This window comes from Oncorhynchus masou, chromosome 32, assembly GCF_036934945.1.
Source record: "Oncorhynchus masou masou isolate Uvic2021 chromosome 32, UVic_Omas_1.1, whole genome shotgun sequence".
NCBI lineage: Eukaryota > Metazoa > Chordata > Actinopteri > Salmoniformes > Salmonidae > Oncorhynchus > Oncorhynchus masou.
Window position 1 is genome coordinate 7066963 of NC_088243.1, and position 25634 is coordinate 7092596.

The 25634-nt window shown below is 41.9% G+C and overlaps 1 protein-coding gene across 1 annotated transcript in view; it reads left to right on the forward strand.

Moving 5' to 3' along the window:
* Positions 1-944: 944 nt before the first annotated feature.
* The window catches only part of LOC135525511 (gamma-2-syntrophin-like), an 89050-nt gene continuing 64360 nt past the window's right edge, over positions 945-25634 (forward strand). The window contains exons 1-2 of the mRNA XM_064953183.1: positions 945-1152; positions 8574-8711. Of these exons, the coding sequence (XP_064809255.1) occupies positions 1084-1152; positions 8574-8711 (207 nt within the window). The 5' untranslated portion in view covers positions 945-1083. The remainder of the gene's footprint in view (positions 1153-8573; positions 8712-25634) is intronic.

The window sequence follows — 25634 nt, forward strand, 5'->3', positions numbered from 1 at the left end:
TCAAACATATTCTAACCTCCGGGCTATTCCCGAAAACTGTAGACGGCAAAGAATATATTGTAAACTATATCCTCCTGTATGATATTTACTCTAAAATGTTTATTCTATTCTACTTTCATTTACTTTAGGTTCATTCTTGTCGTTTATTATTTATTATTGTTGTTGCATTGTCCAGAAGGAACCTGCCACCAGTAAGCATTTCGCTGGATGTGTATCCTGCACATATGACTAATAAAACGTGGAACTATATTGCCCTTACATCTGTTATTGTTAGCGTTCGGAAAGCATTCGCAGCGTTGTGCTCCCTTTCCAAATACATTCTCAACAATGTTTTTCAAAACAACAATACATTTGAATCGTGGATTGAATGTGTAAGATACATTTCGAGGTCTGTTGCAGAGAGTCTTGGACGTTTGAAGTCTAGTCCTGCTCCCTTTGAAATATGCCAAAATCAACATTAATGTATTCAGAATGTAGATGTTGATCCTGTCCTTTATAATTGAGAGGAATAACTCATTGCCGTAAGGCTGAATGTTCTGTTGATTAGACACATAAAGGCCTAACTAACCATTTTAATAATGGAAATCCATGCTTCATAAAACATTAGTATACATAGTTTTTTAAATAATATAAAATGAATTTAATTTCTTACAATGACAACAGGTGGAGACAACATACAGGCGGCGTGTTGTGCGCCTCACCAATCACGACACAGAACGCAGCGAAGAGCAGCGGCAGCTGTTTTAACCTCACTTATGGATTCATCTATCTAACATTTTGAGCTGTGCATCTATTTTCAGATAGTTACCATTAATTGCGTGACTATCTACCAGATCTAGAAACACCATCGGGAAATGTCACATAGCGACTAGACAGTGCACTGTTGAGCGAAGTAGTCTGCCTGCCTACCTTTGAAGTCTACCCCGTTGCGCACTGGCTATATACTTGGTCAGTCTGCTCTTCCGTGTGCCTCTTGGTGAATGGGACGTTGTAAAGCGGCATTAACCGACTATTGTTGGATAAATGACTCACTCATGAAAGTCTCTTCGAGGTCTGCGGACAGAGCCAGCGGCTGTATGGGAAATGAATGTGGCCGGGAAACAGCTACCAGAACAGATAGAGCGTCCAGACAGCCTCTTGGTTCCAACTTGGGCAAGTACAGGCTCCCTCTCTGCCTTTTTAAAATAACCTACTAAATATGTATTTTGTTCAGTTTGTTTAATCAGATATGCCCCAGTTCTGCTGGAAAGAAAATGTCAGGGTTTAAAACAAAATACCACATCAGTAGATCATTTCCCCCATGGATGCTTGAGAAGCAGGAAGTAGGAGAATTTTAATAAATATTCCATCATGTAGCTTGCTATGCACTCAAAGAAAGTTGTTTTTATTCTACCTTGACACACTTTATTCCACATTCACGCGTTCATTGCGTTCCTATATGGATGAGTTATTCTGTTCCGACATGGCTTGTGGTTATCAATAATCGCCGATTTGTCCTCCTGCAACGCTATAGGTACATAAGATCAAAGTAGATTGAAGTTGTGATTTAAAAAGTCCATAATGAACCCTTTTACCTTATTCTCAACCTGCTGGTAGAGCATGTTTTGACAGTGTATTTAAAAGTTGATGTGAAAACAATCTTAACTTGAACATGATTGGTCAACTCAGCCCCCTGCATCAATTTAAATCATTTGTATTCTTTGGGGTTTCTGCAGTTCAGTCATGGCTGTGGCACTCTAATTTAGCCCAGTCAGAGGGCTGTAAGAAAACTCGGGAGTTGGTCCCCAAAGATATAGGATAAAAGGCAGGAATTCGGTTGGTGAGGGATTAATGTTCCACTATTCCTGCTAGTACTGTAGAGACCTTGAAGAGGAGGAATATGAAATAAATAGTTAAAATGTAAAAAGACTACAAAGCAAAAATTGGCAAACCAGGTGGTTCATATCTCAGTACTGTGGACTAAGAAAAGGGTACTATATTATAACAAATACTTAATTTAGTCAAACATATGATTGAATTGTTGACAACACATTAGATTATGCATCATAACATAGCATCCATTGTCCACTGAGATCAAGGTTCAATCCACCAATCTGATATTTCAGTCCCCCCCAGTGTGACCGTAATGGCCAATGCAATACGTTTTTTCTTTTTTTTTTACTTGTTAATAATTCCCTCTTATATTCTTCCATTATTGAAAGTGAATATCCCCAATTTATTTGTTTCTATAAAACAACCCTCCAATATCAGACAGACCTGCAGTGATGAAAGTTGATTCTTTGATATAAGAGAATCCACAGTTCCTACATCCATTTTCTTTTACGTATAAATTAAATGTCATTTTGATATCATAGATGGTCAGTCCTTGCACCCATAGCTCTGCCTATACATTTGAGAGTGGTTCCAATTTCTCCAGGCCCATCAGCCAGTTTTCTTTCACTACCAAAACAAAGGCAGGGTTGGCAGTTTGTTATGGTTTCTAGCTTTAAAAGGTTGATATGACACAATCATAAGTAGAGTGGTAACTTCAGACACACACACACACAAATATTGTAGCGTATGAAACATTAAACAATAAAACATTCATAAGAACACAAGTGAATAGCAGAAGCATTGTCTTCTGCTATGAATCTCAGTAATGATTCAAGGTGTTTAACCATTCATCTTCTTCCCACGGGATCAACAGCCCCTATTTCCACAGATGCTCTGTTTTTTTTTGATAATTACAGAGACAATTGGATGTCTGTATGCCATTTTGTTGTTTATTTGTTCTAAATTGATTAGATGTTCTTTCTATTGCTTTTCAATGTGAGCCTCTAAACTGCCCTGATCTGCCCTTTAAAACTATTTAGAATTATGTTTACACTCTTCTTCTTTTTTGATGACTCCACGTCCTATAGCTGTAGATTCAGCCATAAGACTCAAGCCCAATGAATGGGAAAGATACTCCCTGATCTAGTCATGTAAATTAGTTTTAGTCTTAAGTATCATGGGATGGGCCAACCTGGTGCTCATTAAGTCCCATCACTTCAGTTACATTCTCCATGGAATGATCATCCATTGTGAGGTATGTTCAACGTTCAACATTCCTGTCTGTACTGCCAGAGGCCAAGCAGTATGTGTACTATCAAACCATGTTCTTGTCTGCCTTCAGGATCTGATCTTTTTGGTTATTATTCTTTAATGAAACACCTCCTTTGATTTTTGCTGTAATGAAAACTGTGATGTACATGGGGGGGGAGGGAGCATGCACAACTCCCCCTGGTCAAAGGCCTGGAGGTTCCTCTTAGCATGGAACATAATTACACCCCAGCGGAGTGTGAAAGTCGATGGAGTTGTAGCCAGGAAATCAATCAGGCTTAATATTAAACCATGTGAGTCCTACTGACGTTTCTGTTTGGAAAATGTCATATCCACAGCCACCTTGGTGGCTTTTAACTTGACTCTCTATTATACTGGCTGTAAGCGATGCAATCTCAACCAGATAATGATTCTCCTATATATGATTCCTATAAATTCAGCTAGGCTGATACCGATTTTAAATCCTTTCCTGAGATGTTTACTATTCAAATAAAAAAAATGCAACTCCTCCACTGCATTGTTATTAGTGACCCACAACATTTCCATTTGGATCTCAGGCAGAGAGAGACCTCATGAATTTGAATGATGTCCAATGCATTTCAAAATGAGATTTGTTTTGCTCACACCAGGTTCTACTGATTTGCATAATACCTGCTTAACCTCGCTGTCATACAGCTGATGATGTGTAATTATTATTAATATTATATTTACTGTGTATCATTATGCTGGATTGTATTCCCCTTGAATTCCTGAATGATCACAGATCACAATAGGTGTACTTTTGGTGTAATTTTGACCGCCCAAAATTGTATAACAATTTAGGATATTCCCTTAAAAGTGTAAACAGATTATGCTTGGCCCTCAACTGAGCATCGCTTTGCTGACATTATCCCTCGAGGGAAGGTTTGAATGATCTCCAACCAGACGAAAGGTTTAAATGACCTCCAACCAGACGGAAGGTTTAAATGACCTCCAACCAGAGGGAAGGTTTGAATGACCTCCAACCAGACGGAAGGTTTAAATGACCTCCAACCAGACGGAAGGTTTAAATGACCTCCAACCAGACGGAAGGTTTGAATGACCTCCAACCAGACGGAAGGTTTAAATGACCTCCAACCAGACGGAAGGTTTAAATGACTTCCAACCAGACGGAAGGTTTGAATGACCTCCAACCAGACGGAAGGTTTAAATGACCTCCAACCAGACGGAAGGTTTAAATGACTTCCAACCAGAGGGAAGGTTTAAATGCCCTCCAACCAGAGGGAAGCTTTAAATGACTTCCAACCAGACGGAAGGTTTGAATGATCTCCAACCAGAGGGAAGGTTTAAATGACCTCCAACCAGAGGGAAGGTTTAAATGACTTCCAACCAGACGGAAGGTTTGAATGATCTCCAACCAGACGGAAGGTTTAAATGACCTCCAACCAGACGGAAGGTTTAAATGACCTCCAACCAGAGGGAAGGTTTAAATGACTTCCAACCAGACGGAAGGTTTGAATGATCTCCAACCAGAGGGAAGGTTTAAATGACTTCCAACCAGAGGGAAGGTTTAAATGCCCTCCAACCAGAGGGAAGCTTTAAATGACTTCCAACCAGACGGAAGGTTTGAATGATCTCCAACCAGAGGGAAGGTTTAAATGACCTCCAACCAGAGGGAAGGTTTAAATGACTTCCAACCAGACGGAAGGTTGAAATGACTTCCAACCAGACGGAAGGTTTGAATGATCTCCAACCAGAGGGAAGGTTTAAATGACCTCCAACCAGAGGGAAGGTGCCATGAATACTTCACCTCTATTCTACTGAGTTCACCTGCATTCTACTGAGTTCACCTGCATTCTACTGAGTTTACCTGTATTCTACTGAGTTCACCTGCATTCTACTGAGTTCACCTGCATTCTACTGATTTCACCTGCATTCTACTGAGTTCACCTGTATTCTACCGAGTTCATCTGTATTCTACCGAGTTCATCTGTTTTCTACCGAGTTCACCTGTATTCTACCGAGTTCACCTGTATTCTACCGAGTTCACCTGTATTCTACCGAGTTAAACCTGTATTCTACCGAGTTCACCTGTATTCTACCGAGTTCACCTGTATTCTACCGAGTTCACCTATGTCCTACCGAGTAAAAATCTAGGTAAAAATCTGTCATTCTGCCCCAGTTAATCCACTGTTCCTAGGCCATCATTGAAAATAAGAATGTGTTCTTAACTGACTTGCCTATATAAATAAATGTTAAATATATATATTTTTTAACTGTTAGCTACGCTATTCTTACGAACCACGTAGCTTTACAGCAGTTACCTAATGTTAGTTGGCTACTAATACATTGAACTTGCCAGGCATTATATTAACTGTCTGCTATCTAACTAACTACCCAAAGTTTAATGACTTGATTATTTGCATTCTAAGTGTTATTAGGCGATTCAACAACTATCTACTCCGATCTCAGAGCACTCTCGCGCAGAATAACTCATGAATTTACCAATGCTCGTTGAATATGGGGCGGCAGGGTAGCCTAGTGGTTAGAGCGTTGGACTAGTAACCTGAAAGGTTGCAAGTTCAAACCCCCGAGCTGACAAGGTACAAATCTGTCGTTCTGCCCCTGAACAGGCAGTTAACCCACTGTTCCTAGGCCGTCATTGAAAATAAGAATTTGTTCTTAACTGACTTGCCTAGTAAAATAAAGGTAAAAAAAAAAAAAAAAAATGGCCGGTGTCAGTAAACATAGGCAACAAAAAATGCAATTGTTGCAATGCACAGATACAGTCACCAACGTGCTGGATAACATGAAAACAGCCTAATCAGCTCTGCTAGGGCGAGTAAAATAGTCAGAGTGAGGTGTTCTCTCACTTGTGTCTCGAAGTAGCTAGCCAACGTTAACCAGTTAGCTCGGGTGCTTGACTGCTGTTGAAAGCTCGCATCAAACCTACTCCTCGGCTCAAAACGCTCCGAGAGCGAAACACTCTGCATTTATGAACGGACAATCTGACAACGCTCTGGATTTACGAAGGGTTTAGCTAGTGATTTGTTATGCTAACAAGCTAGGAAGAGGTTGCATAACAATAGCATCAACTTCTGGTAGACAGGCGAAGCGCTAATACACTCAACTGAAAGGATACCGTTTGTTTACAGTATCCTAAAATGAACTAATAGTATGTAGTTAGTATGGGTATTCAAACCAAGCTAATGTGTTCACTGCTATGGACTGTACTCCAGTTCTGTTTAAATGGCTCTCCCACTAAACTTGAACCACATTGTCATTCTGTAATCTGTGATGATGGAACAAAAACAAAAACAATTCAAAAACAATTCGAATGATGGATTCAAAACAATTCGTCAGCTACCTACCTGGAACCAGATGGAACATGGTGAGGTTTATGTAAAAGGAAGAGTCGTTACTATGCAGTTCTCAGGTAATTATCATTTTAATAATTCATTTCTAAGTAACGTTCTAAGCAGTGGTCTGTAAAATAAAGTGTTACTATATTTACCCTAATGAGCTGCCCCGTAATGCCTCAGCATTTAAGACATCTTACATAAACACTTCATAGAAATAATCCATTATTTGAAATATTTATTCAACACTGTAATCATTTGTGACACTGGTGTGGGTCTGTTTACCAGATTAAATTTGTTCTATGTCAAGATAAGACCAGTGTTACCATGAATCCTGAACGTCGTGAATATTTAATGTACAGTATATTTTGTTTCACTGCCCAGCTCTGTTTCCTCCCAGTTCATCATTTTGTCATCGTAGCCTTTGGTAAGAGCGTTGAGACGGTAACCTAAAGGTTGCTAGTTCGAATCCCCAAGCCGAAAATGTGAACAACCTGCCAATGTGCCCTTGAGCAAGGTCACTGAATTACAATCGCTCCAGGGACGCTGGACAATGGTGACCCTGGGCTTGACTCCACTCTCCGAGGGTGTCTCAGAGGGAGTTGGGATATGCAGAACACACATTGCAATTTACACATGCGTATTAGTACGCAATTCTACACATGTGAAATAGAACAAATATAAACCAAATTATTATTATAAAATATGTTTCTATTGGGGTGAGAACGTTATTCATTAATTAATTAATTTATACTTATTTATTTGTACAGATGGTGGCAGTGCTCTTATTGTCCATTCAGTAACCCTCACCCATTCACCCACAATGTTGTCATTACGACTCTGAACCACTTCTCTGTGGTTTTTAACGTGTGGCTGTTTTCGGGCTTGTTAAACATCATGTTTGGTGGTACGTTACCACGGAAAAAAACTCCAACGACAAACGTAGTGAAAACCTCCATTTATGTAGATATTATTTGCAGTTATTGGCTTATTGCACTAATAAGATGCCAAGATTCAATTTACGCTTTCTTTTCACCCCATCTGCATCCCCTAGAGAGAGAATGCCAGATATAATTATTGTCTTGTGTCCCCTCATGTATATTGTCCAGATGCGTTTTCCCTTAGTCGCTACATAACGCTTTGAATAATAGTTATCTCCTTCTGGAAGTCAAGGGAAAATGCATGACCTAAATTCCAAACTGTCTTTGAAAAAGAATGGGACCCTCCTCTACAACTTTAAAAGAGGCATGGATCAAACATTTGTGCTATCAAGAGATTACATCCCATCTATTTCCTAACGCGGTATGGGAATCAAACATAGTACCTTTATAGAGTCAAGTATTTTATTTTAAAAAATTATTTAACTAGGCAAGTCAGTTAAGAACAAATTCTTATTTACAATGACTGCCTAGGAACAGTTGGTTAACTGTCTTGTTCAAGGGCAGAATGATCGATTTCTACCTTGTCAGCTCAGGGATTCGATCTAGCAACCTTTCGGTTACTGGCCCACAACGATCTAACCACTAGGCTACCTGCCGCAAAAACCTGTGTTCTCTTTGTCATTATGGGCTATTGTGTGTAGATTGATGAGGGGAAACAATTAATTTAATAACATTTTAGAATAAGGCTGTAACCGTAACAAAATGTGGAAAAAGTCAAGTGGTCTGAATACTTTCCCGAATGCACTGTATGGTACTTAGGGCTTCAACAAAAAATGCTGCTTAGTTAAGTATTGTTTTAATTCAAATGTATTGTTTAGTTTTATCTGTATTGCCTCTGATAAAATCCGAGTGGAGCTTTGTTAAGAAAGACAGTTCTAGAATTTTCAAAAAATTTAAATAATTTGCTAAATGTGCTTTCTGTTCATTTTTTGATTATCCTTGCAGGTTTTTTTTTCTTTTCTTCTTCTTCCATTTGGGCAAAAAGCAAGAGATGGAAACGAGGCTTAGAAAGAATCCATGGAGGATATCATGTGAACCGAAGTAAAAGCACAACACTTTAGAGGGGGGAAAAAGTTTGTAAAAAAAAATACAAAAGCCCTTTTTTTTGTGAAGAAGCTCTTTGAGCTCCTGTTGTTAGTGAGAGAACTAGGTCACTATAGCAACACAGTAACTCAGGCAGGTAAAATGTATTTTTTTCTATCTATTTCAACAGACAAAATCTGGAATTGCCCTGCTGTTTAACAAGGAGACCAGTAATACTTATGATGTTTGCCTGAAGCTGACAAGAGAGGTGTTGACCATACAGAAGCTGGATGTGGTTTGCACGAGAGGGGGTGACCCACAATTAAATGTAAGTACTGAGGCTTTACCTTGACATTAGGGGCTGGGTTTGCCCATACTTGGGTTAACCAGGCACACATAACTAACACTTTAAACTCAAACTGGTATTTGTGCTCCTGTCACTCATTGTTCATTGACAAGAAATGACTTCACTTCTGTTCACATTAATACCTATCCCTGATGATGACAAGACCACAGCTGACTCAAGCTTTTCACATCCTGACACTGATGTGTATAGCTTACGATAGCTTTAGTTGGATGTAATGGGGACATGAAAGATGTGATTCACATTTAGCCTTAGTATAGTAGCTTTAGTTGATATGCTTTGCGTCAACCCTTTCTAAAGAAGCCACACCCTCTTGTGTACATTTGTTTTAATATACTGTATTGAAAGTATCTAAAGTGGCAGGGGCGGACTGACCATCTGGCAATTCTGGAAAATGCCAGGTGGGCTGCACCATTTTTTTTGTTGGGTCTATTAAGATTTACAAAGTCAAGTGTTCCATCAAATAGAAGAGAATATGGATAGGTAAACATGTAAAGGGTGCCTTTAAATGTTTGATCAAACAGTAAAATGCATTATCCTCATGATTCCGGTAATGAAAGTGTCTGCCGCTGTGCCTGTTCCCTCGCTTGGGCCTGCTGCTGTGATGAGCGAGCCACTCTCCTCTCCCTTGACGCGCTGAATCATTTTTTGTTTGTTCTGATTAACATTTCAAAATGCAATTGCGGGAAAAACACAGCTTAGGAAGTTTCCTCACCTTGTCCACGTCGAAGAAAGGATGGTCTCAACTTGCTGTTTGTACAGTGCCTTCAAAACACAGGAAGTTGGTGGCACCTTAATTGGGGACGACTGGCTCGTGGCCGGAGAGGAATGGTATCAAATACATCAAACATGAGGCCATTCCATTCTCTCCATTATCCATTATTTATTAAGTCAGTTAAGAATACATTCTTATTCACAATGACTGCCGACACCGGCCAAACCCAGACGACGCACCAGCCAAACCCAGACGACGCACCAGCCAAACCCAGACGACGCACCAGCCAAACCCAGACGACGCACCAGCCAAACCCAGACGACGCTGGGCCAATTGTGCGCCACACTATGAGACTAACAATCACAGCCGGTTGTGATATAGCTTGGATTTGAACCAGGGTGTCTGTAGTGATGCCTGCGTCACTCAGGAGCCCCATAAAAGTGTAAGCCCTGTTTAAGCCAGGGAAGGGGCGGGGGGGGGGGGTTCTTACCAAGCTATATGGAATTGTTTTAGGAAGATATTAATATTAAGACCTCTTGAATTATCAAAAAAAAAATATAAAAAAGTATTTGATGACACATTCACCTCAAATATAAAATATATTTTGATTTGTTTAACACGTTTTTGGTTACTACTTGATTCCATAATGCGTTATTTAATAGTTTTGATGTCTTAACTATTATTTTACAATGTAAAAAATAGTAAAAATAATGAAAAACCCTAGAATGAGTAGGTGTTCTAAATTTTTGACCGGTAGTGTATATATGTGTGCGTATGTGTGTGTGTGTATGTATACAGTGCCTTGCGAAAGTATTCGGCCACCTTGAACTTTACGACCTTTTGCCACATTTCAGGCTTCAAACATAAAGATATAAAACTGTATTTTTTTGTGAAGAATCAACAACAAGTGGGACACAATCAAAAACTGAAAAATTGGGCGTGCAAAATTATTCAGCCCCTTTACTTTCAGTGCAGCAAACTCTCTCCAGAAGTTCAGTGAGGATCTCTGAATGATCCAATGTTGACCTAAATGACTAATGATGATAAATACAATCCACCTGTGTGTAATCAAGTCTCCGTATAAATGCACCTGCACTGTGATAGTCTCAGAGGTCCGTTAAAAGCGCGGAGAGCATCATGAAGAACAAGGAACACACCAGGCAGGTCCGAGATACTGTTGTGAAGAAGTTTAAAGCCGGATTTGGATACAAAAAGATTTCCCAAGCTTTAAACATCCCAAGGATCACTGTGCAAGCGATAATATTGAAATTGAAGGAGTATCAGACCACTGCAAATCTACCAAGACCTGGCCGTCTCTCAAAACTTTCAGCTCATACAAGGAGAAGACTGATCAGAGATGCAGCCAAGAGGCCCATGATCACTCTGGATGAACTGCCGAGATCTACAGCTGAGGTGGGAGACTCTGTCCATAGGACAACAATCAGTCGTATATTGCACAAATCTGGCCTTTATGGAAGAGTGGCAAGAAGAAAGCCATTTCTTAAAGATATCCATAAAAAGTGTTGTTTAAAGTTTGCCACAAGCCACCTGGGAGACACACCAAACATGTGGAAGAAGGTGCTCTGGTCAGATGAAACAAAAATTGAACCTTTTGGCAACAATGCTAAACGTTATGTTTGGCGTAAAAGCAACACAGCTCATCACCCTGACCACACCATACCCACTGTCAAACATGGTGGTGGCAGCATCATGGTTTGGGCCTGCTTTTCTTCAGCAGGGACAGGGAAGATGGTTAAAATTGATGGGAAGATGGATGGAGCCAAATACAGGACCATTCTGGAAGAAAACCTGATGGAGCCTGCAAAAGACCTGAGACTGGGACGGAGATTTGTCTTCCAACAAGACAATGATCCAAAACATAAAGCAAAATCTACAATGGAATGGTTAAAAAATAAACATATCCAGGTGTTAGAATGGCCAAGTCAAAGTCCAGACCTGAATCCAATCGAGAATCTGTGGAAAGAACTGAAAACTGCTGTTCACAAATGCTCTCCATCCAACCTCACTGAGCTCGAGCTGTTTTGCAAGGAGGAATGGGAAAAAATTTCAGTCTCTCGATGTGCAAGACTGATAGAGACATACCCCAAGCGACTTACAGCTGTAATCGCAGCAAAAGGTGGCGCTACAAAGTATTAACTTAATGGGGCTGAATTATTTTTTACGCCCAATTTTTCAGTTTTTGATTTGTTAAAAAAGTTTGAAATATCCAATAAATGTCGTTCCACTTCATGATTGTGTCCCACTTGTTGCTGATTCTTCACAAAAAATACAGTTTTATATCTTTATGTTTGAGGCCTGAAAAGTGGCAAAAGGTCGCAAAGTTCAAGGGGGCCGAATACTTTCGCAAGGCACTGTATATATATATATACAGTTGAAGTCGGGAGTTTACATACACTTAGGTTGGAGTCATTAAAACTTGTTTTTCAACCACTCCACAAAAATCTTGTTAACAAACTATAGTTTTGGCAAGTCGGTTAGGACATCTACTTTGTGCATGACACAAGTAATTTTTCCAACAATTGTTTACAAACAGATTATTTCACTTATAATTCACTGTATCACAATTCCAGTGGGTCAGAAGTTTACATAAAACTAAGTTGACAGAGCCTTTAAACAGCTTGGAAAATTCCAGAAAATTATGTCATGGCTTTAGAAGCTTCTGATAGGCTAATTGATATAATTTGAGTCAATTGGAGGTGTACCTGTGGATGTGTTTCAAGGCCTACCTTCAAACTCAGTACCTCTTTGCTTGACATCATGAGAAAATCAAAAGAAATCAGCCAAGAACTCAGAAAAAAATTATAGACCACCACATGTCTGGTTCATCCATGGGAGCATTGATCAAACGCTGGAAGGTACGACGTTCATCTGTACAAACAATAGTACGCAAGTATAAACACAATGGGACCACGCAGCCGTCATATGAATGTACTTTGGTGCGAAAAGTGCAAATCAATCCCAGAACAACAGCAAAGGACCTTGTGAAGATGCTGGAGGAAACAGGTACAAAAGTATCTATATCCACAGTAATTTGAGTCCTATATCGACATAACCTGATAGGCCACTCAGCAAGGAAGAAGCCAGTGCTCCAAAACCGCCATTAAAAAAGCCAGACTACGGTTTGCAACTGCACATGGGGACAAAGATCATACTTTTTTGAGAAATGTCCTCTGGTCTGATGAAACAAAAATAGAACTGTTTGGCCATAATGACCATCGTTATGCTTGGAGGAAAAAGGGGGAGGCTTGCAAGCTGAAGAACACCATCCCAACCATGCAGCATGGGGCTGGCAGCATTATGTTTTGGGGGTGCTTTGCTGCAGGAGGGACTGGTGCATTTCACAAAAAATATGGCACCATGAGGCAGGAAAATTATGTGGATATATTGAAGCAACATCTTAAGACATCAGTCAGGAAGTTAAAGCTTGGTCGAAAATGGGTCTTCCAAATGGACAATGACCCCAAGCATACTTCCAAACTTATGGCAAGATGGCTTAAGGACGACAAAGTCAAGGTATTGGAGTGGCCTTCTTAAAGCCCTGACCTCAATCCTATAGAAAATTTGTTGGCAGAACTGAAAAAGCGTGTGTGGGCAAGGAGGCCTACAAACCTGACTCAGTTACACCAGCTCTGTCAGGAGGAATGGCCCAAAATTCACCCAACGTTTTGTGGGAAGCTTGTGGGAGTCTACCCGAAACCTTTGACCCAAATTAAACAATTTAAAGGAAATGCTTCCGAATTCTAATTGAGTGTATGTAAACTGCTGACCCATTGGGAATGTGATGAAAGAAATAAAAGTTTAAATAAATCGTTCTCTCTATTATCATTCTGACATTTCACATTCTTAACATAAAGTCGTGATCCTAACTGACTTAAGACAGGGAATTTTTAGTAGGATAAAATGTCTGATAATTGTGAAAAAATTAAAAATTTGGTGTATGTAAACTTCCGACTTCAACTGTATCTACACTCTGTTCTCCTACATTGCTTATCCTAATATTATATATTTCTTAATTCCATTTTTCTACTCCAGATTTGTGTGAATTTATAAATATAAATAAATACATCTGCTATATATGTGGATGCGACCAGTACATTTTGATTTGATTTAAAATGTCAAAGTGGAATTGTGTTGTTTTACATGTAGTCTACCTCTTCATTATGACCTAAATACGTTCAGGAGTAAACATTTGCATAACTAGTCCCCAACGGAGGCAGGAACCTAGGAGGAAACCTAGAGAGGAACCAGGCTCTGAGGCGTGGTCAGTCCTCTTCTGGCTCTTCCAGGTGTATATTATAAGAGTACATGGCCATCAAGGCCAGATCGTTCTTTGAGATGTTCAAACGTTCATAGGAAAGGTCAAATAATAATCACAGTGGCAACTGGTCAGCACCTCAGGAGTAAGTGTCAGTTGACTTGTCATAGCCGAGCATTCAGAGGTCGTGACAGCATATTTGTTAGAGAGGGAAAGAGGCAGAGAGAGATGGAGAGGGAAGAGAGGGTCGAAACAGCTGGTCTGGGACAAAGTAGCACAACCATTGAACAGGTTAATATTCCATAGCTGCAGGCAGAACATCAGAAACTGGAACAGCAACACGACAATGTCGCACGTCTGGTGAACAGGTCAGGGTTCCATAGCTGCAGGCAGAACAGTAAACACTGGATTAGCAGCATGATCAGGTGGACTGGGGACAGCCAGGAGTCGTCAGGCCAGGTATTCCTGAGCCATGGTCCTAGGGCTCAGGTCCTCCGGGAGTGGAGATAGAGAGTTAGGAGAATTAGAGAGATTATACCTAAAATCACACCAGACACCAGATAAGACAGGGAAATTACACCAGATATAACTGGCTGACCGTAGCCCCCCGGCACATAGACTATTGCAACACAGGTACTGGAGACTGAGACGGGGGGTCGGGGACACTGTGGCCCCGTCCAAAGTGCTTTGCCAAAGCACAGCCCCCACACCTCCAAAAGGATATCAGCAGACCACCAACTTACTACCCTAAGACAAGTCCGAGCATAGCCCACGAAGATACCCCACCCACTGCCCGAGGACATGAAAAAAGATCACATCAGTGACTCAACCAACTCATGTTGAGTATAGTGAAGGAAGCCTGGCACAACATGATGCACCCCTCCCAGGGACGGCATGGGAGAGCACAAGCAAGCCAGTGACTCAGCCCCCGTAATAGGGTCAGAGGCAGAGAATCCCAGTGGAGAGAGGGGAGCCAGCCAGGCAGAGACAGCAAGGATGGTTCGTCACTCCAGTGCCTTGCCATTCACCTTCACACGCTGGGCCAGACAACACTCAATCATAGGACCTACTGAAGAGATGAGTCTTCAGTAAGGACTTAAAGGTTGAGACCGAGTCTGCCTCTCTCACATAGATCGGCAGACCCTTCCATAAAAATGGAGCTTTATGGAAGAAAGCCACGCCTCCAGCTCTCTGCTTAGAAATTCTAAGGACATTAAGTAGGCCTGCATCTTGTGACTGTAGCATACGTGTACGTATGTACGGCAGGACCAAATCAGCGAGATGGGTCCATGTAAGGAGCAAGTCCATGTAATACTTGGTAGGTTAGCAGTAAAGCCTTGAAATCAGCCCTCGGCTTAACAGAAAGCTAGTGTAGAGAGGCTAGCACTGCAGGAATATGATCATTTTTGGGGGTTCTAGTCAAGATTCTTAACAGCGATATTTAGCACTAGCTGAAGGTTATTTAGCGCTATCCAGGTAGATAAGGAGTGGAGCATTGCAGTAGCTTAATGTTGATGTGACATTTTTTTTTAAATTTGTCCTTTTTTTTAACCTTTATTTAACCTGGCAAGTCAGTTAAGAACAAATTCTTATTTTCAATGACGGCCTAGGAACAGTGGGTTAACTGCCGGTTCAGGGGCAGAACGACAGATTTGTACCTTGTCAGTTCAAGGATTTGAACTTGCAACCTTCCGGCTACTAGTCCAACGCTCTAACCACTAGGCTACCCTGCCACCCCATTAGCATGGCTTAGATGTTATGCATTATTTTTGGTAAAGTGTGTAAGATTGTTTTGCAACGTTACGAACATGTAAAAAGGCTGCTCCTGAAATATTTTGAATATGTTCGTCAAAAGAGATAAACAGAATAACGCCAATGTCCTTCAAAGTTTTATTTGAGACGGCTCTACAACCATCAAGATTCATTGTCAGATCCAACAGAAGATTTCTTTGTTTCTCGGGACCTAGAACTAGAATCTCCGTTTTGTCCGAGTTTAAAAGTGGAACATAAGCCGCCATCCACTTCCTTATGTCTGAAACACAGGCTTCCAGGGTAGGTTATTTTGGAGCTTCACCATGTTTCATCAAAATATACAGCTGTGTGTCTGGATAGCAGTCAATGTTGACATTGTGTTTCCAAATACACCCAATCACTACATAGATACGTGGCGTTCTTCCTAACTCAGTTGCCGGAGAGGAAGGAAACAGCTGAGGGATTTCACCATGAGACCAATGGTGACTTTAAAACAATTACAGAGTTTACTGGCTGTGATAGAAGAAAACTGAGGATGGATCAACAACATTTTAGTTCCTCCACAATACTAACCTAATTGACAGAGTGACAAGAAGGAAGCCTGTACACAATTTTTTTTACTCCAAAACATGCAGTTTGCAACAATTATACTTTGATTTACTGAGTACCATTCTCCATATTTTCAAACATATTTGGCTGCATCGTGTTAAGAATATGCTTGTAATCATTAAGGAGTTTTTCAGGATAAAAAAAGAAGCAGAATGGAGCTAAGCACAGGAAAAATCTTTCCACTGCTTCTCTGCTTTCCACCAGACACTGACTGGGAGATTAATTCACCTTTATTTAAAAAATTTTCCCTGAATTTTTCTTTTACTTTGAAATTACAGAGTATTCTGTGTAGGTCGTTGACAACAACAAAAGTCTAATTAAAACCAATTTTAATCACACTTTGTAATACAACAAAATGTGGTGGAAAAATCAAGGGGTGTGAACACTTTCTGAAGGAACCGTATACTTCACATTTCTCAACTCTCAATATTTAGCTCAATGGCAACTATTTTAAAAGGAAGGAATTTGAAATGGCTTTGAGATATGGAGCGGTAACACGCTCCAAATCCTCACCGAGCCCATGGGCCAATAGGTAGCCTACAATTGCAAAGTTTTTTAAACATTTACTGTTGGATGACTACATGGCTAGTAGCAGTGGGTATTGTATTTAGAGTTAGAGATCTAGATTAAGGATGAAACGTTTACCGGTTTCACGATAAACCACGGTAACATTCCAGATGGTTTGTACCGTTTCAAATGTTAATTATCATTAAAGCCTTGTTTGAAAAACTTATGGTAAATACTGTGCAGCATCAACCAAAGATATCAACAGTCTGACGCAGACACAGCATGCAACGTGGGTTTTGTTTTGTGTGAAAACATGGAGGAAGGCAGGACTGCGCTCAGATTCTTCAGCTTTCAAAGAGGACCAAATCTGAAGTGTGGTCGTATTTTGGGTTTTATCGAAGATGATCACCATGTCTGCAGAAAATGCAAAAAAAAAGAAAACGCACTTCAAATCTCTTGAGTCATCTTGTGACCACCACCTGCTACTGTATACCGAATGGTAAGTTAACCTTTACCTCAATGCATGATGTGGGGACTTCGGAATTGGGGGAAAATGTTATAGTTTGTCTAATTTGTTAATAGCTTGTCAATAATGTAAACTGAAGCGTTCAGTGTTACCTACTGTTGTAAAACACTACGCGTTGTTCTGCTGCTGTATGTGTCGTGTGTCTGCAGACTCTATTCGCCCATTACACACGATAACACGTTATGTGGTTTAGTCACCCAACCAACACATTTTGTTCATTTAAAATCCGTCAGTCGTCGACTTGGTTGTAAAAGTGTTCCAACAGGAGACTCCGATACAAGACTCCTGTAATTATGTCAATTGTTGGGCTCATTGCAATTACTATCACTGTCTATTTAAGACTCATTTGAATTTATGTAAATTTGTGCATGGGGTCATTACATATAGTAAAATGCAACATCGAAGATTGTGTGTGTGTGTGTGTGTGTGTGTGTGAGTGAGTTAGTGAATAATAATAACAATAATTCTAATGTAACAACACTAATAATAATAATGCATTTGCCTTTCACTTGTTTACAGAGATGGCCGTGCAGCAGGCAAACCCAGTGATGGTCCCTCCTCATCTAAAGTTGTGACACAGACACTCCCGCAAAGGCAGGCTACTTATGCATCCACATCAAAACATGCTCAAGACCTCACTGCAGCTCTTTCATATTACATTACAAAGGACATGGTGCCATTTCAAACTGTTGAGAGGCCTGGCTTTCTGAGGCTGATGAAGGCTGCTTTGCCTCACTAAAAAGTGCCATCACGAACATTCTTTTCCAAGCCTGAAATCCCAAACTTTTGCTACCAGGTTAAAGCTGATGTTAGAACTACTGACCTCTGGAACAGTGAAAGCTGGGGGTGGTAAACTCTACAACTGTGGAACCCTAGAAGATCACTCGGCTCACAACATCAGAGAGTTTTTTGAGAATATTTTGGAAGAGTGGGGGGGGGTCAACAAAAATTCCTGGTCTACATAACCACAGACAACGCCACAAACATGATCAAGGCTTTTGAAAAGTGCCCAGATCTGTGGCGTGGGTGATTTGGCTATCATTTGAACCTGACCATCTCAAAGGCTCTGAAAATTCAGAGAGTTGACACAGCAGTCAAGGCCTGCCGTCATCTGGTCCAAGGCTTCTCACGGAGCTGGAAGAGAAGGAGAGAACTTGAGAGAAAAGCAAGCTGCCCTCAACATGCCACAGAAAGCTCTGATCCATGATGTGGTGACTCGATGGCGATCTACACACAAGATGCTTGAGCGTTTCCTCAGACAACAGCAGCCAGTCTGTGCGACACTGGCATCTGATGCCCAAGGATGCCGACATAAGTGTCATGGAGCAACTGTGCCATCTCCTTGAACCTCTGAGCAAGTTTATAGATGCACTTGCCTCAGAGACACGAGTGACACTGTCAGCCATCAAGCTTGTCCAGGATCACATCACCCGTGATGTTCTGGTGGAAAAGGATACGGAGCCATCCCAGACCAAGGAGATGAGACGGAGCCATCCCTGACCAAGGAGATGATACGGAGCCATCCCTGACCAAGGAGATGAAAAGGATATGGAGCCATCCCTGACCAAGGAGATGAAAAGGATATGGAGCCATCCCTGACCTAGGAGATGAAAAGGATATGGAGTCATCCCTGACCAGGGAGATGATACAGAGCCATCCCTGACCAAGGAGATGATACGGAGCCATCCCTGACGAAGGAGATGAAAAGGATATGGAGCCATCCCTGACCAAGGAGATGAAAATGATATGGAGCCATCCCTGACCAAGGAGATGATACGGAGCCATCCCTGACCAGGGAGATGATACGGAGCCATCCCTGACCAGGGACATGAAAAGGATATGGAGCCATCCCTGACCAAGGAGATGAAAAGGATATGGAGCCATCCCTGACCTAGGAGATGAAAAGGATATGGAGTCATCCCTGACCAGGGAGATGATACAGAGCCATCCCTGACCAAGGAGATGATACGGAGCCATCCCTGACCAAGGAGATGAAAATGATATGGAGCCATCCCTGACCAATGAGATGATACGGAGCCATCCCTGACCAGGGAGATGATACGGAGCCATCCCCGACCAGGGAGATGATACAGAGCCATCCCTGACCAGGGACATGATACGAAGCCATCCCTGACCAGGGAGATGATACGGAGCCATCCCTGACCAGGGAGATGATACGGAGCCATCCCTGACCAGGGAGATGATACGGAGCCATCCCTGACCAGGGAGATGATACGGAGCCATCCCTGACCAGGGAGATGATACGGAGCCATCCCTGACCAGGGAGATGATACGGAGCCATCCCTGACCAGGGAGATGATACGGAGCCATCCCTGACCAGGGAGATGATACGGAGCCATCCCTGACCAGGGAGATGATACGGAGCCATCCCTGACCAGGGAGATGATACGGAGCCATCCCTGACCAGGGAGATGATACGGAGCCATCGCTGACCAGGGAGATGATACGGAGCCATCCCTGACCAGGGAGATGATACGGAGCCATCCCTGACCAGGGAGATGATACGGAGCCATCCCTGACCAGGGAGATGATACGGAGCCATCCCTGACCAGGGAGATGATACGGAGCCAACCCTGACCAGGGAGATGATACGGAGCCATCCCTGACCAGGGAGATGATACGGAGCCATCCCTGAACAGGGAGATGATACGGAGCCATCCCTGACCAGGGAGATGATACGGAGCCATCCCTGACCAGGGAGATGATACGGAGCCATCCCTGACCAGGGAGATGATACGGAGCCATCCCTGACCAGGGAGATGATACGGAGCCATCCCTGACCAGGGAGAGGATACGGAGCCATCCCTGACCAGGGAGATGATACGGAGCCATCCCTGACCAGGGAGATGATACGGAGCCATCCCTGACCAGGGAGAGGATACGGAGCCATCCCTGACCAGGGAGAGGATACGGAGCCATCCCTGACCAGGGAGAGGATACGGAGCCATCCCTGACCAGGGAGAGGATACGGAGCCATCCCTGACCAGGGAGATGATACGGAGCCATCCCTGACCAGGGAGATGATACGGAGCCATCCCTGACCAGGGAGATGAAAAGGATACGGAGCCATCCCTGACCAGGGAGATGATACGGAGCCATCCCTGACCAGGGAGATGAAAAGGGTAAATGAGAGAAGACCTTAACAACAGCTACAAAGAGAATCTTGCACGTGGCTTGTTTCATTGACCCCCGCTTCAAAAGGAGCTTTTTAGATGAGCCTGAGGCTGCAAAAGTTGACACTGACAGCTGTGTCCAGGAGGCCTTGAAGCTGGCAGCTGCACAAGTCAGGGAAGAACCACAAAGCACCAGCAGCACCTCCACCACCAACACCCCCACAGCGGCATCGGAGGGGAAAGGCCTGGCTGAGTTACTGAGAAAGATCACCTCAACAAGGTAGCAGAGAGGCGAAGAGGGTCAGATTCTGACCTCCCCACAAGACAAAATGAAAGAAGAGATCAAGGTCTACCTGTCTCTGCCAACCATTCCAGCAGAAGAGGATCCACTGGTGTGGTGGAGGGGCCCTGCATCAGAGCTGCCTCACTTTGCCACGGTTGCAAGGAAGCTTTTGTGCATCTCAGCAACCAGCGTGCCATCAGAGAGTGTTCAGTGCCAGCGCGCAAATTGTCTCCCCTCGCAGATCACTACTTAAACCGGACAAAGTAAATATGCTGACATTTTTACATTTCAATCTCAAGTGAACAAAGATGCATACATACAGGATGTTAGACCAGCAGCACCTTATGTCTTTATGAAGGAAAGAATGGACATACAGGATATTAGACCAGCAGCACCTTGTTCTTTATGAAGGAGAGAACGGACATACAGGATGTTAGACCAGCAGCACCTTGTTCTTTATGAAGGAGAGAACGGACATACAGGATGTTAGACCAGCAGCACCTTATGTCTTTATGAAGGAAAGAACGGACATACAGGATGTTAGACCAGTGGCACCTTATGTCTTTATGAAGGAGAGAACGGACATACAGGATGTTAGACCAGCAGCACCTTATGTCTTTATGAAGGAGAGAACGGACATACAGGATGTTAGACAAGCAGCACCTTGTTCTTTATGAAGGAGAGAACGGACATACAGGATGTTAGACCAGCAGCACCTTATGTCTTTATGAAGGAGAGAACGGACATACAGGATGTTAGACCAGCAGCACCTTATGTCTTTATGAAGGAGAGAACGGACATACAGGATGTTAGACTAGCAGCACCTTGTTCTTTATGAAGGAGAGAACGGACATACAGGATGTTAGACCAGCAGCACCTTGTCTTTATGAAGGAGAGAACGGACATACAGGATGTTAGACCAGCAGCACCTTGTCTTTATGAAGGAGAGAACGGACATACAGGATGTTAGACCAGCAGCACCTTATGTCTTTATGAAGGAAAGAACGGACATACAGGATGTTAGACCAGCAGCACCTTGTTCTTTATGAAGGAGAGAACGGACATACAGGATGTTAGACCAGCAGCACCTTGTTCTTTATGAAGGAGAGAACGGACATACAGGATGTTAGACCAGCAGCACCTTGTTCTTTATGAAGGAGAGAACGGACATACAGGATGTTAGACCAGCAGCACCTTATGTCTTTATGAAGGAAAGAACGGACATACAGGATGTTAGACCAGCAGCACCTTGTTCTTTATGAAGGAGAGAACGGACATACAGGATGTTAGACCAGCAGCACCTTGTTCTTTATGAAGGAGAGAACGGACATACAGGATGTTAGACCAGCAGCACCTTATGTCTTTATGAAGGAAAGAACGGACATACACGATGTTAGACAAGCAGCACCTTGTTCTTTATGAAGGAGAGAACGGACATACAGGATGTTAGACCAGCAGCACCTTATGTCTTTATGAAGGAGAGAACGGACATACAGGATGTTAGACCAGCAGCACCTTATGTCTTTATGAAGGAGAGAACGGACATACAGGATGTTAGACTAGCAGCACCTTGTTCTTTATGAAGGAGAGAACGGACATACAGGATGTTAGACCAGCAGCACCTTGTCTTTATGAAGGAGAGAACGGACATACAGGATGTTAGACCAGCAGCACCTTGTCTTTATGAAGGAGAGAACGGACATACAGGATGTTAGACCAGCAGCACCTTATGTCTTTATGAAGGAAAGAACGGACATACAGGATGTTAGACCAGCAGCACCTTGTTCTTTATGAAGGAGAGAACGGACATACAGGATGTTAGACCAGCAGCACCTTGTTCTTTATGAAGGAGAGAACGGACATACAGGATGTTAGACCAGCAGCACCTTATGTCTTTATGAAGGAAAGAACGGACATACAGGATGTTAGACCAGCAGCACCTTGTTCTTTATGAAGGAGAGAACGGACATACAGGATGTTAGACCAGCAGCACCTTGTTCTTTATGAAGGAGAGAACGGACATACAGGATGTTAGACCAGCAGCACCTTATGTCTTTATGAAGGAAAGAACGGACATACAGGATGTTAGACCAGCAGCACCTTGTTCTTTATGAAGGAGAGAACGGACATACAGGATGTTAGACCAGCAGCACCTTATGTCTTTATGAAGGAGAGAACGGACATACAGGATGTTAGACAAGCAGCACCTTATGTCTTTATGAAGGAGAGAACGGACATACAGGATGTTAGACCAGTGGCACCTTGTTCTTTATGAAGGAGAGAACGGACATACAGGATGTTAGACCAGTGGCACCTTGTTCTTTATGAAGGAGAGAACGGACATACAGGATGTTAGACAAGCAGCACCTTGTTCTTTATGAAGGAGAGAACGGACATACAGTACTGCACATTGGATGTGTTTACATGTGGTTGTATTGTTCTTACATGCACATTGGATGTGTTTACATGTGGTTGTATGGTTCTTACATGCACATTGGATGTGTTTACATGTGGTTGTATGGTTCTTACATGCACATTGGATGTGTTTACATGTGGTTGTATTGTTCTTACATGCACATTGGATGTGTTTACATGTGGTTGTATTGTTCTTACATGCACATTGGATGTGTTTACATGTGGTTGTATGGTTCTTACATGCACATTGGATGTGTTTTCATATGGTTGTATGGTTCTTACATGCACATTGGATGTGTTTACATGTGGTTGTATTGTTCTTACATGCACATTGGATGTGTTTACATGTGGTTGTATTGTTCTTACATGCACATTGGATGTGTTTACATGTGGTTGTATGGTTCTTACATGCACATTGGATGTGTTTTCATATGGTTGTATGGTTCTTACATGCACATTGGATGTGTTTTCATATGGTTGTATGGTTCTTACATGCACATTTGATGTGTTTTCATATGGTTGTATGGTTCTTACATGCACATTGGATGTGTTTACATGTGGTTGTATGGTTCTAACATCCACATTGGATGTGTTTTCATATGGTTGTATTGTTCTTACATGCACATTGGATGTGTTTACATGTGGTTGTATTGTTCTTACATGCACATTGGATGTGTTTACATGTGGTTGTATTGTTCTTACATGCACATTGGATGTGTTTACATGTGGTTGTATTGTTCTTAGATGCACATTGGATGTGTTTACATGTGGTTGTATTCTTCTTACATGCACATTGGATGTGTTTACATGTGGTTGTATGGTTCTTACATGCACATTGGATGTGTTTACATGTGGTTGTATTGTTCTTACATGCACATTGCTTTACTTGCTTTTACATGCACATTTGATTTGCTTACTGAAGGTTGTGTTCATTAAAACCTGCACTAGGGAAACTTTTACGGCTCATGGACACATGGTGCCAACTTTAATGTTATTGATATTATTTTAATGTTTATGCACACAAGACGTGCATAGTGCTGCTAACGTTATTTGTTTGGTTTTCAATATAAAACTTGGTGAAATGATTTCAGTGTATCGCTACTTTTTGAACATTTCCAGCACGTTTTAACAATGCCGCGATAATACTGATTACTGTGATCATTTTGGTCACCATAATCGTGATATGACATTTTCATACCATTTCATCTCTAATCTAGATCGTGTGTTTTGAGTTTCCACTTCCTGAGGTGTTGAGGCCAACATGAATTAGCCTATGATATTAGTCCACATATAGATGTACACTACCATTCAAAAGTTTAGGGTCACTTAGAAATGTCCTTGTTTTTGAAAGAGAAAATGTTTTTTGTCCATTAAAATAACATAAAATTGATCAGAAATAGGGTGTAGACATTGTTTATATTGTAAATGACTATTGTAGCTGGAAACGGCAGAGTTTTTAATGGAATATCTACACTGGTCACCATAACAACACCATACCTCCTCATGTCATTTGCACACACTGTATATAGACCTTTTTTTGTGTTATTGACTGTACGCTTGTTTATTCCATGTGTAACTCTGTGTTGTTGTTTGTGTCGCACTGCTTTGCTTTATCTTGGCCAGGTCACAGTTGTAAATGAGAACTTGTTCTCAACTAGCCTACCTGGTTAAATAAAGGTGAAATAAAAATCAAATAAATAAAAATAGGTGTAAAGAGGCCCATTATCAGCAACCATCACTCCTGTGTTCCAATGGCACATTGTGTTAGCTAATCCAAGTTTATCGTTATAAAAGGCTAATCGATCATTAGATAACCCTTTTCCAATTATGTTAGCACAGCTGAAAACTGTTGTTCTGATTTAAAGAAGCAATAAAACTGTCCCTCTTTAGACTAGTTGAGTATCTGGAGCATCAGCATTTGTGGGTTCGATCACAGGCTCAAAATGGCCAGAAAAAAAGTACTTTCTTCTGAAACTCAGTCAATTCTTGTTCTGAGAAATGAAGGCTATTCCATGCGAGAAATTGGCAAGAAACTGAAGATCTCGTACAACTCTGTGTGCTACTCCCTTCACAGAACGGCGCAAACGGGCTCTAACCAGAATAGAAAGAGGGGTGGGAGGCCCCGGTGCACAACTGAACAAGCGGACAAGTACATCAGAGTGTCTTGTTTGAGAAACAGACGCCTCACAAGTCCTCAACTGGCAGCTTAATTAAACATGAATTGGATTCGTAACATATCAGACCATTTTGTTTATTTTTTGCAGGACGTAACATATCATATGAAATTGACGACATACTGTAGTACACAATTGAATGGAAAATGTTAGTCAGGATCCCTGTAATAGTAATTAAAGGGATACTTAAGGATTTTGGCAATGAGGCCCTTTATCTACTTGCCCAGATTCAGATGAACTCATGGATACCATTTTTATGTCTCTGTATCCAGTATGAACATTAGAGGTAGTTTCGCCAGCCAATGCTAACTAGCGTTAGCGCAATGCCTGGAAGTCTATGGGTAACTACTAGCATTCTAAACAACCTCGAACTTCCTTCATACTGGACACAAAGACATAAAAATGGTATCCGGTGGGAGTTGGCAGCACTGCGATATGGGCTGGTGTGGATAAAGTGCCAGGGACGGATTCTTGTCCCAGTCCAACCCTGATAAGA